The 13,072-nt window shown below is 46.1% G+C and overlaps 1 protein-coding gene across 3 annotated transcripts in view; it reads left to right on the plus strand.

The window, feature by feature from the left end:
* The window catches only part of SORL1 (sortilin related receptor 1), a 172,441-nt gene that overhangs the window by 42,767 nt on the left and 116,602 nt on the right, over positions 1-13,072 (plus strand). For all 3 annotated transcript variants that reach the window (XM_043579649.1, XM_043579650.1, XM_043579651.1), the window contains exons 7-8: positions 10,628-10,729; positions 12,274-12,443. In XM_043579649.1, coding sequence (XP_043435584.1) covers positions 10,628-10,729; positions 12,274-12,443 — 272 coding nt within the window. The remainder of the gene's footprint in view (positions 1-10,627; positions 10,730-12,273; positions 12,444-13,072) is intronic.

The following is a 13,072-nucleotide window of genomic DNA, read 5'->3' on the forward strand; positions in this document are numbered from 1 at the left end:
CACCCCTATTATTTCTGGATCTCACACCCAAGAGCTGAAGTTATATCCCAGCTGGAACTTTCTGTGCCCTCCACGCGGACCTAACGACTATGTCTGTTCTCTCTCGACATAGCTGCTTTGCAGACTGCTGGCAGCAAGTTTATTGTTAGTCCTGGCCAGTGGTCAGATGAGAGGCCGTGTCTGTTTTGTTCATCACTGATGTAGTACCCAGCATGCTGCTCGGTGCTTGATCCAGAGCAAGCGTACAATAGTTGAATGAATGCCATCTTTGCCTGTCTAGTTTAGAAAGCATAGGCCAGTAGATTATTTTTGGTGGGGTCGGGGGTGTTAAATGATCGGTATTTTCATTGTCAACTCTCAGCTCTCTGCATGGCTTGATGGTGAGCCACCAGGTTCCAAGGTCAGTGGTGTTTGCTCGAGGCTCTAGGTCAGAGGCAGATGAGGTCGGCCACCCCATGGAAGCGTTTCTCAAATGGCGGTCTTAGGAGCACGCACAGCACCGTCACACAGGGACACGTATTCCAAATGCAGATGGCAGGATCCAAATGCATTATTTTCTGAGCATTCCTAGGCTGCCGAAGAATCTCCAACATTCGAGAAGCTCTTCCCTGAGGCCTTCTGTCTGCAGATGCTTTCGATAATAGTCCATTCTGTTGTCCAAGGAACATTGTAGATTGGATGGGTTGATGAGGGAAGAAACACAACTGGCAGTGGATGATAAAATGAGTGTTTTCTTCCTTTGAATTCCTTCCTTCTTATTACATTAGACTGTTGAGCCATGAGGATAAACAACATTGGACTTGGTTGGATAACCCTATCAGTGGGAGTGTTGAGGTCTGCAAGTATAACTTCTTATCTGGGGCGTACTTAGCACTCGGGCTGCCTGGGTGTGGGGAATTCTGAGTGACCTTAATATTAAATTGATTCAAATCAAATCACGGAGCTAATTGGAAAACCACAGAAAATTGGTCTTGGATGATTAACTCTCTTGCTTTTCTCCAGTACCATGAATGATTACAATTCTCTGCCAGTTAGCTTTTTAGAACACGTGGGGACAGCCGTCTGGATTCTGGACTGAAGCTGGTATCTGACTCTTCAGCATCCCCTGGTGCCCTGTTGGCCTGGATCTTACGTCATATGTGCTTTTGGTCTGATGCCCTTTGATGTATGTATTTTTATAGTTTACGTATTTATTTTTTTTTCATTTATTTTTGAGAGAGACAGAGACAGTGTGAGCAGGGGAGGGGCAGAGAGAGAGGGAGAGAGAGAAAATCCCAAGCAGGCTCTGTGCTGTCAGCGCAGAGCCCGATGTGGGGTTCCAGCTCAGGAAACCGTGAGATGGTGAGCTGAGCTGAAACCAAGAGTCAGACGCTTAACCGACTGAGCCACCCAGGTGCCCCTCCTTTCATATCTTTTTTAACCTAAGTTTAATTTTTATTCCTTGTTTTTTGGCGCAAAGTTCACTTACTTGTCTTCATAGTCCACCTCACAATGATAGGCCGTTAAAGCAGCATCGAGATACTTCTGCAAACCAACTTTGGTTTGTTAACTTGGCAATCTGTAGCTGTTAGGTTCTTTTTTTTTTTTTTTTTTTTTTTTTTCAACGTTTATTTATTTTTGGGACAGAGAGAGACAGAGCATGAACGGGGGAGGGGCAGAGAGAGAGGGAGACACAGAATTGGAAACAGGCTCCAAGCTCCGAGCCATCAGCCCAGAGCCCGACGCGGGGCTCGAACTCACGGACCGCGAGATCGTGACCTGGCTGAAGTCGAACGTCAACCGACTGCGCCACCCAGGCGCCCTGTAGCTGTTAGGTTCTTGCCGGTAGATATCAACAGTTGCCAGAATGTCGGAGGTGGGTGACAGCTAGCTGCTCCTCTGTAGGTTCACCACCAGCTTACCATGGTCCAAGCCAGGTTCAGACCTTTCTGGCACAAATGTGTATCAGGAAGCAAAGACCCACTCTGTATGGGCTTGATGGTATTTCCTCTGTTCTTACAGGTGATGCAGACACAATGTTCTAGAGCAGGGATTGGCAAACTATGGCCCTTCCCTTGTTTTTGTCAATAAAGTTTTATTGAAACAGCTATTTCATTTGCCCCCATGTTGTCTGTCACTGCTTTCATGTTACAGTGGCAGAATTGAATAGTTGCATGGAGGCAGGATGGCATACAAAGTCTAAAATATTTCTCTATGGATCTTTACAGAAAACCGACCCTTGTTGTGGAGGCAAGATTCTGTTACCCTTTGAGTTGGCATCAGGCAACTGGAATCCTCTAGCTTGATAAGTCCTAGGCATTACCCCTAAAAGTTTAGGTTACGGGCCTCCTTAAATTGTTATGTCCTGTTCATGCCAACGTATATATCTTTAGGATATTATCACCAATTCAAATATCTTGCATGCTGCTGATCTCCCAAGACAGCTCATTTGTACTTTTGCTATTCTGACCAACCAACCGCTAATTTCACTATTGAAAACCAGTTTCTAAGGCTCATTATGCTAATTTAAAGTCTCTAAGGATGATAGAGATGATGAGAAAACTTAGGAATTGTCTCAGGATTGTGGGCTTCTCTATGAGAAGTTAGCTGACCATAGTTGCGGCGTGAATTTTAGGATGACTGTCCAAAACCAAGCTATCGACAAATTATTTTAATCATTTAAACATTACTTCAGTGCGCGTAAACATAACGCTAGGTATAAGCACTTAATGCTTATAACTTAAGCGCGGCAGTAAAACCCAAACACATTTACAGATTGTAAATAAAACTATAATACCAAGAAGTTTAAAATTAATTTTTTATAACACCTTTATTGAGATATAATTCTATGCCATAAAATTCCCCCTTTTAAAATGTACAGGTTGTCAGTATATTCACAAGGCTGGGTAATGCTTATTGTTACCTGATTCCAGAACAGTTTCATCACCCTCTTACCCCCATTCTATTCTCCTTGCCTCCCAGCCTCTGGCAGCCACATGTCTATTTCCTGCCTTATAGAATTGCCTGTTCTGAACTTTTTTTTTTTTTTTTTAACATTTATTTATTTTTGAGAGACAGAGTGAGAGTGGAGGAGGGGCAGAGAGAAGGAGACACAGAATCCGAAACAGGCTCCAGGCTCTGAGCAAGCGTTCAGCACAGAGCCCGATGCGGGGCTCGAACCCACGAACCGTGAGATCACGACCTGAGCCGAAGTCAGACACTTAACCGACTGAGCCACCCAGGCACCCCTGAACTTTTTTTTTAAGTTTTATTTTGTTTATTAGAGAGAGACAGCGCGAGTGGGGGAGGGTGGAGAACTCCGACCAGGTTCCCTGGAAAGCCTGAAGCTCGAATTCATGAAACCAAGAGTCGGGTGCATAATCGACTGAGCCACTGGGTGCCCCGCCTCTTCTGGACATTTTGTGTAAAGAGAATCTTATCCTATGTGATCTTCGGTAACTGTTTTCTTTCCTAGTATAATATTGTCAGATTTCATCTGGGTTTATTGAGGATGATCAGAATTCATGTGTTTTTAGGTTCATTGCCAGTTCAAATCTCTTGTTGAGCCCCTCTGGGGATTTTTTTTTTCTTGCGAGTTATTGTACTTTTCCACTCAAGAATTTCCATTTATATAATTTCTATATCTTTATGGATATTCTTTCTTTGGTGAGATAGTGTTCTCATACTTTCCTTTAAGTTTTGTGACATGGTTCCCTTTAATTAAAAAAAAAAAATTTAATATAATTTATTATCAAATTGGTTTCCATACAATGCCCCGTGTGCATCAGTGCCCTCCTCCATGCCCATCACCCACTTTCCCCTCTCCCCTACCCCACATCAACCCTCAAGTTTGTTCTCAGTATCCAAGAATCTCTTATGATTTGCCTCCCTCCCTCTCTGTTTGAAACTATTTTTCCCCCTTCCCCTCCCCCATGGCCCTCTGTTAAGTTTCTCAAGATCCACATATGAGTGAAGACATATGGTATCTGTTTTTCTCTGAATGACTTATTTCACTTAGCATAATACCCTTCACTTCCATCCACCTGTTGCAAATGGCACAATTTCATTCTTATTGCCAAGTAGTATTCCATGGTATATGTTAACCACATCTTCTTTATCCATTTGCCGGTTGATGGACATTTAGGCTCTTTCCATCATTTGGCTATTGTTGAGAGTGCTGCTATAAACATTGGGGTACAAGTGCCCCTATGAGTCAGCACTCCTGTATCCCTTGGGTAAATTCCTAGCAGTGAAAAAAAATTTTTTTTAAGTTTATGTATTTTTGAGAGAAAGGCAGAGCGAGCAGGGGAGGGGCAGAGAGAGAGGGTGAGAGAGAATCCCAAGCAGGCTTCACATTGCCAACATGGAGCCCAATGCAGGACTTGAGCTCATGAACCTGTGCCGAAACCTGTGTCGGATGCTGAAGTGAGCCACCCACGCGCCCCTCCTTTCATTTTTTTGAACTTATTTATAATAAGGATTTAAATTTTTGTCTCTAAATCCAATATCTGGCCTTCCTTAGGAATGGTTTTCACTGACTGGTGTGTGTGTGTGTGTGTGTGTGTGTGTGTGTGTGTGTGTGTATGGGCCATACTTTGCTATTTGCTTATCTTGTCATTTTTTTGGTTGAAAGTAAGACATTTTAGATGATATAATGTGGCAGCCCCTCAAGGCAGGATTTTTTTGTTGTTGTCTTTTGCTATTGTTATTCTTGCCTATCTTTGTTTTGTTTGTGAGTTCCCTGCATTCATTTTGTAGTGTTTGTATTTTTCATTGTGGAGGTCTATGAAATGTTTGACAGTTAGGCTTAGCGATCTGCTAATGATTGAATAGAGATTTTTTTTTAATGTTTATTTATTTTTGAGAGAGAGATAACGAGCAGGGGAGGGGCAGAGAGAGAGAGAGAGAGAGAGAGGGAGAGAGAGAATTCCAAGCAGGCTCAGCACTGTCAGCACTGTCAGTGCAGGGCTCGAACTCACCAACTGTGAAATCGTTACCTGAGCCGAAATCAAGAGTCGGACACATAACCAGCTGAGCCACTCAGGCGCCGCTAGAGATTTTCTTAAATTCTTTGAACTTTCTGGTAGCTTTTGCCAAGGGCCTCTGAGCGTGGGTTGGGGGCCTGATTTCAGTGCCATCTACAACTCTGCCTTAGCCTTCGGTTCCTGTTCCTGTAGAGCCCAGGGTTACCAGCCAGCCGCGAGAGATCAGGCCCTTTTCGCTTCAACCCTCATCATACTCACAGCTCGCAGATGCGTGTGTGTGTGAACTCGTAGATGCCCCGGGGTATTTCACACCTTATCAGAGCCTCTTACAGGCATCTGCTTCCCCCGTTTTTCCTTCCACGCTTTTTAGTTAGCCTTTCGGTAGCTCTGAGTGGTCATGCTTCTCCAGCAGCTGTGATGTTAAACCTTTGCCAGTTGTCACTGTGTTCCGTAAATGACCTGGCTGTAGGTGTGTTTGTGCGGCGAGCGGAGTCAGGTGATATGAACAGAAAGCCCGGGGATGCAGTTTTGAAGCAAGCCATGGGAGTACTCTGTGCGTCTGTGCTCTCCGGGGACCGCTAGGCTGCTGGTTTTCACAGTTAGGTTTCCACGGCTACCACAGAGAGAGAAGGGGACGGGACTGAGGCCACGAAGTCGTCTCTATCGCTGTGCTTCAGTCACGCTTCTTGAGTAAGTGCCCCTTGTGTTTTGGTGAGCCTTTATTTAATTTTTAGAACTCTGAGAAAGTTGACGTGGAGAACTTTCTGTCAGCGTTCCTGCTGCCTTTCAGACACGAGCGGAGTTTGACAGTTCTTCCTCTGACATGCCGGACGTGCTTCTGGTGAATATTAGCTTCGTGAAACTTTTTGTAATTGTGGGCGTGTTCAAACGTGCACGAAAGAACAGTTTATACCGATAGGATCTCCTCCGCAGGTGCCGTCATTCGGCCTTAGTATTATTTATATTTTTGCGATGTTTGCTTTATTACATTTGCTAATCTCTTTTCGTGGGTGTCTTGGAATATTTTATTTTATTTTATTTTATTTTATTTTATTTTATTAAAAAAAATTTTTTTTTCAACGTTTTTATTTATTTTTGGGACAGAGAGAGACAGAGCATGAACGGGGGAGGGGCAGAGAGAGAGGGAGACACAGAATCGGAAACAGGCTCCAGGCTCCGAGCCATCAGCCCAGAGCCCGACACGGGGCTCGAACTCACGGACCGCGAGATTGTGACCTGGTGAAGTCGGACGCTTAACCGACTGCGCCACCCAGGCGCCCCTGTCTTGGAATATTTTAAAGCAAATCTTAAATATATGTATAAAATATATATAAACTCTTATCTGTAAATATTTCAGGATAAACAACATTAACGTGGACGATGATGTTTCCCTGAAACTTTGTTACTGCTCCGAAGGAGAAGGTGGCCGTAAATCCTGTAGCCCGAGAGCTTCTGAATTGGTGTTCACCATGTGCCTTGGGGTCCCTCATTCTCTGGCCACTTTTCTCTGTGAAACTTTGAATTGAATAGCTCACTGTGACATCCTTTGGCCTTTACTCAGCAAGAATGCATCATTTATTTAGATCTTTTCTTGCTCTTTTCTCCTTGATGTCTCATTTCCTTTTTTTTGCTTTTTTTTTAATGTTCATTTTTGAGAGAGAGAGAGAGAGAGAGAGAGAGAGAGAGAGAGAACGAGTTGGGGAGGAGCAGAAAGAGAGGGAGATACAGAACCCGAAGCAGGCTGCAGGCTCTGAGCTGTCAGCACAGAGCCCGACGCGGGGCTTGAACCCGCAAACCACGAGATCATGACCCGAGCCAACGTCGGACGCTTAACCGACTGAGCTGCCGAGGCACCCCTCCTTTTTTTGCTCTTGACCTAATCTCAGACATGAATGCAAGTGTGCCCTCTGAAATTCAGATTCTTCAGATACACATTTATTTTTCCTTGTCAGAATGGAAACACTAAGTGAAAAAATATCATAAATTCTCAGACCCTATAATATTGGCAATAAATTGAAACATTTAAGCAACCCCGGATGCTGGTGAAAGTGTTTGTGTTGGGAGATGCATTAACTGTGGGCTTTTCAGGAAGGCTATTTCTTCTGTCAAAAATGAAAATTTTGACCTAGGAGCTTTAAGAATGGCATCCTACATATATTCTTATGTGGTTCCGAAAAAGGGAATATATACAAGGATAGTCACCGAAAAGTACTTCTGGAGATAACACCAGTGCCCGTGAGCTGTTAAATGGAAGATGTCTAAGAGCCTCCGTTAACGAAAAAAAGTTGAATTGCATAACAGTATTTCTATCACAATCTCCTCTGTATATAGAAAATAAAATTGCATGTATCCAGTTTGCATTGTGTTTGGATACTGGTAACAGACTAGAAATGAAAGTGGCTTAATGAAGACAGAGGCTTGCTTCTTTTTCTCGCATCAGTGCTGCCTCGAGGTTGGCAATCTAGGGCTGGTATGTCGGTGCCCTGTAAGGAAAGTATTAGATCATCTATCTGATAATCCATAGTGTGCCACAGTTTCATTGTTAATGTGTTTCTTGGTGGCAGGAAAGTATTACGGTAACTCCTTAAGAGGACCTGAGGAGCAAGCCGGCATGTCCAGGCTTAGGAATCATTATGGCCCCAGAAGGAAGTGGGACAGATGTGTTTTGAGGTTTCTTGTGACCTTTGTATTCTGTGACTTACTGCATGTATGGAGTAAGACTGGGCTTGGTATGAATTCTCAATTCTGCTGACCAACAGCGCGCATTAAGAACGCTTACCAACATTCATTTATTTTTGGGACAGAGAGAGACAGAACATGAACGGGGGAGGGGCAGAGAGAGAGGGAGACACAGAATCGGAAACAGGCTCCAGGCTCTGAGCCATCAGCCCAGAGCCTGACACGGGGCTCGAACTCACGGACCGCGAGATCGTGACCTGGCTGAAGTCGGACGCTTAACCGACGCTTACCGGGGGCACCTGGGTGGCCCAGTTGGTTAAGCATCTGACTTCAGCTCAGGTCATGATCTCACAGTTCGTGGGTTTGAGCCCCGCGTCGAGCTCTGTGCTGACGGCTCAGAGCCTGGAGCCTGTTTCAGATTCTGTGTCTCCCTGTCTCTCTGCCCCTCCCCCACTCGCTCTCTGTCTCCCTCTCTCTCAAAATTAAATAAACATTAAAAAAAAAAAAAAGAATGCTTACCTGATGATGGGTCCTGGTGTCACTGAGAAAAGTGGCTCCTTTCTAAGGTATAACCACAGGAGGAAGTAGTAAAACATAAAGCATAAAATAAAAGTGTGTGTTTCACGGACATCTGTGTATTCATGTATATTAATAGGGATTTATATAGGGTAACTTAAATGAATCCTCTGACCTTTATAAATAGCTATAAAATTTTATTGACTCAAAGAGGGCTTTTGGAATTTATGCCTAATGGTTTTGCTGGGCACTGTTTCCTCGTTCAGGTAATATGTTCTGCGCTTTTAACGATCCTGTCGTTTCCTGTGGCCCCATACGGAGTACAAGCCATTAACATGGTTTCCAGTGTGCCATTTTGGAAAGGCGGTGTTTTGCGCCTCCATACCTGGCTTCTGTAAAACAAACTATTTTCAACCATTTGTTCGGTGTGGTTTGAACATATGAGTGTATATATGGCTCCGATGAATCAAGAATAACTTCGTGTCCAGTGGCTTGCTTTTCCAGCGGTGTTTATTGGGCCTATATTGGCACAGGGGATTCAGTTGTTACAGTTAAGAGTAATTGGTATGTTTCTTACTCTGTAGGAGTTTAAAGTCTGTAATAAACAGTAGCAACATAGCCAAAGGTAAACGAAGCCAAATTAACCCCTTCTGGCTGGGGAATCCCACCGTTCCGCTGAGCTCAATCGTCGTCTGCGTGATTACGTCCACACGGAGGGCACGTCTCCATTTCTGTCCGGATAGACGTGCGACATTTGCTGTCAGTGCTCAGTCCCGTGCTTTGAGAGCTGGGAAAAAAACCCACCTTGAGCCTCTACAGTGGTCCTCCTTTTTTGAATCATTGACTCATTGGAGAACCTGGTAAAAAGCGTGTATCTCCCTGGTAGAATAAATGACAGCATCTACACAAACTATTCGCGTATGGGTCTACAAGGTTCCTGGACCATTTAATCCCGTCGACAGAGAAGTCCTGATGCTGAGCAGCTTCTCATTTTCATAGATGAATACGCTGAGACCTGGAGAAACTGAGTGAATTCCTGATAGTGATCTCATGCACATTTTCAAGATTCCACAGCTGCACTTTGGTGTCTCTAAAACACAGTGCGTTGTGGCCAATGTCCTGTGGAAATGCCCTGTGCTCTACCCAAGAAAACACATCCCGGCAAAAATGTTCATCAGTGACAAGTGTTAAAAGATTGAAAAATAGGAGCAGTGAAGATTTCCTCAACTCTGTGCAAGTTAAAGCCAGGTGTCACTGAGAAAAAGTTACTTTCTTTTTTCTTTTTTTTTTTTTTAAAGTTTGTTCATTTCTTTTGAGAGAGAGAGTGAGAGCACAAGCAGGTGAGAGGCAGAGAGAAGGAGAGACAGAATCTTAAGCAGGTTCTACGCCATCAGTGCAGAGCCCCATGTGGGGCTTGAACTCATGAACCGTGAGATCGCGACCTGAGCCGAGATTAAGAGTCAGACACTTAACCGACTGAGCCGCCCAGGTAGCCTGAAAAGTGGCTCCTTTTTAAGGTACAACCACAATGGGAAGTAATAACATATAAAGTATAAAAGGGTGTGTTTCACTGACATCTGTGTATTCATATATATTTATAGGGGTATAAATAGGGTAATCTAAATGAATCCTCTGACCTTTAGAATCTGTAACCTGAAAATAGGGAAAGAACAGGGAATAAGTTAAAAAAATTTTTTTTTTAATGTTTAAGAGAGAGAGAGGGAGAGACAGAGCCTGAGTAGGGGAGGGGCAGAGAGAGAGGGAGACACAGAATCTGAAGCAGGTTCCAGGCTCTGAGCTGTCAGCACAGAGCCCGACACGGGGCTCAAACCCACGAACCATCAGATCATGACCTAAGCTGAAGTCGGACACTTAACCGACTGAGCCCCCCGGGTGCCCCAATGTGTATTTATTTTTAAGAGAGAGACAGAGTGCGAGCGGGGGAGGGACAGAGAGAGAGGGAGACACAGAACCGGAAGCAGGCTCTAGGCTCTCAGCTGTCAGCACAGAGCCCGACGCGGGGCTCGAACCCATGAGCTATGAGATCATGACCTGAGCTGAGGTTGGATGCTTAACCAACTGAGCCACCCAGGCGCCCCAGGGAATAGGTTTTACATGCGTGGTGTGTGGCTGACCTCACCCTGTGGTGCACTGGGGAGCTGTCGGGGTTAAGCCTCCACCCCCACTCCCAAACCTAGGTTCAGCCGAGGGACCATCTTCCCTTCCTCCTTATCTGGTGTTAGGGAGTATCTAGTACCTGTCGGAGACCAGTTGTCTGGGATGAAGGTCATGCAGCCTGAGCCGTGGCCTGAACACAAACGTTGCAAAAATGTGCATTTGCAGTCACACTGTGTTTTGTGCTTTTGGTAGAAATAGAGGGGCCTGACTTCTCCGTTTTCCTTCTTCGCTTATTTTGAGAGGCCGAAACGTGGCACAATTGACATTTCCCCCCTCCTTTTCCTTGACAGCATCTCCTGGGCAGTCCGCAGCCGTCTTCTGTCCAGCTCTGGGTCTCCTTTGGCCGGAAGCCCATGCGAGCGGCCCAGTTTGTCACAAGACATCCTATTAATGTGAGTGGGGTCCGCTTGGGGGTGGAAAGAAGTGTATCGTCCCCATGTAGGGTTCGGGGGAAGGGTGTTGGAGGAATGTCCTTCTGGGTAGGCGTTGGATGGAATCCCCCTGCATTCACTTGCTAGATGGGTCTCTAGAAAGAACCATTATGCTTTGGCCATCTTGGTCTGTTTTCTCCCTCTTCCCTGTTTGAAGCACAACTCAACGGGAGCCTTCGTTTGCTTTATGTGGAGAGGGATTGGCAGGGAGGTTTGGGACCGGAGTCCGTGGGCTCACAGTACTGAGGGATTGGGGAGCTAGTGACCACAGTTATGGATGAGGCACCTGCTGTGTTGCTTACAGATGGCCGGGTTCCAAAACTGGATAAGATTTGGGTCCCACCCTTTTAGAAACACACAGGTTGGACATACGGAGAATCGAGCCGAGGAGGGAATCATATGTAGTCAAATGCTTGAGTCCCGCATGTGTGTGTTAGCACGTAGAGATCAATGGGGACGATCAGCGTCGGCTGGGGTCATCAGAGAGGTGACCACAGGCAGGAGGTGGCATTTAAAAAAAAATTTTTTTTTTTTTTTACATTTATTCATTTTTGAGAGAGAGAGAGAGAGAGAGAGAGAGAGAGAGACAGAACATGAGCGGGGGAGGGGCAGAAAGAGAGGGAGACAGAATCTGAAGCAGGCTCCAGGCTCTGAGCTGTCAGCACAGAGCCTGATGCGGGGCTCGAACTCATGAGCTGTGAGATCATGACCTGAGCCAAAGTCGGATGTTCAACTGTGGGGCTTGAACTCACGGACCATGAGATCAAGACCTGAGCCAAAGTTGGGTGCCCAACCGACTGAGCCACCCAGGCTCCAAAGGTGGCATTTTTTTTTTTAATGTTTGTTTATTTCGAGAAAGAGAGAGAGTGCATGTGCCTGAGTGGGGGAGGGGCAGAGAGAAAGAATCTCAAGCAGGCTCCATGCACAGCCCAACGCCAGGCTCAATCCCTTGAGATCATGACCTGAGCCGAAACCAGTGGGACACAACCAACTGAGACGCCCAGGCGCTCCGGGAGGTGGCATTTGAAGGCCTTGCCTCTAGCAGCGGGCGTGGTGTCAGGCTGGTAGCTCAGGTGGAGAACATTCTTACCAATTCTTTGCTTTTTACGGGTCCCGCCTTCCTTTGGTACCTTAGAGACCATGCAAGGAAAGGAAATGCACATTCATGTGTATCGTGCTTTGTGCTAATGATAGATCTCCTGGGGAAAAGAGGGAGGAGACATTATTAACTACAAAGAGGTTCTAAGGTCATTTACGGAGTCCGGCGGCCCACTCTTTCGTGCCCCATTTGCCAGTAAGGGGCTTACTCCAGCTACAGGGCATCCTCAGCCCCTCGACAGAGAAAGCTGGCCAAGCCTTCACCAAGCTTTGGAAGCTGTCCATGGGCTCCGGGCCTACGCCTGTCCTTGGGACATTTGGAAGTCATTACTTTAGCGTCCATAAGGAAAGCCCGCTACGCGGCTGTGTTTTTTGACTCGTGCGTTTCTTGGTTCTTGATTCCAAAGGAATATTACATCGCAGATGCCTCCGAGGACCAGGTATTTGTGTGCGTCAGTCACAGTAACAGCCGCACCAACTTGTACATCTCGGAGGCAGAAGGGCTGAAATTCTCCCTGTCCTTGGAGAACGTGCTGTATTACAGCCCAGGAGGGGCGGGCAGTGACACGCTGGTGAGGTAAGATGATGAGTCCCTCCCCTGCTTTCTTACATCGCTGCAGCCCCCACCCTCACGTTGGGTGTTTTTCAACGTTACCTGAGCATTTGGACTCACCTGGTGAGTTTTTGGAAAGCCCGATGCCTGGCTCGCGGTGCTGTTTACCCACTTGGGGGTGTGGCCGGGGTAGGGAGATTAAAACAATTTTTGGGGAATGTTTGTTTATTTTGGAGAGACAGAGCACAAGTCGGGGGAGGGACAGAGAGAGAGGGAGACACAGAATCTGAAATAGGCTCTGAGCTGTCGGCACAGAATCCGATGCGGGGCTCGAACTCGGGAACAGCGAGATCACGACCCGAGCCAGAGTCAGATGCTTAACTGACTGAGCCACCCGGGCGCCCCTGGGGTATGACGATGTTAAAAAGCCCCCGGGGGGATTTGGATGTGATGCCAAGGCTGAGCATGTGTCAACCCCTCCCTGGGTTCCTGTCCTTCAGTTGTCTGGCTTTGTGGTCTCTGAGTCAGTGGGAAGAAGCACTTGGAAAATGTCAAGCTGTCATGGGTAGGCTGGTGTGGGTAGCCATGGGGCCTGGCCTCCAAGTGACTCAGGTTAATTGACATTTTTTTTTTTTTTCTTACTGTAATTGCCA

This window comes from Prionailurus bengalensis, chromosome D1 (genome assembly GCF_016509475.1).
Source record: "Prionailurus bengalensis isolate Pbe53 chromosome D1, Fcat_Pben_1.1_paternal_pri, whole genome shotgun sequence".
Lineage (NCBI taxonomy): Eukaryota > Metazoa > Chordata > Mammalia > Carnivora > Felidae > Prionailurus > Prionailurus bengalensis.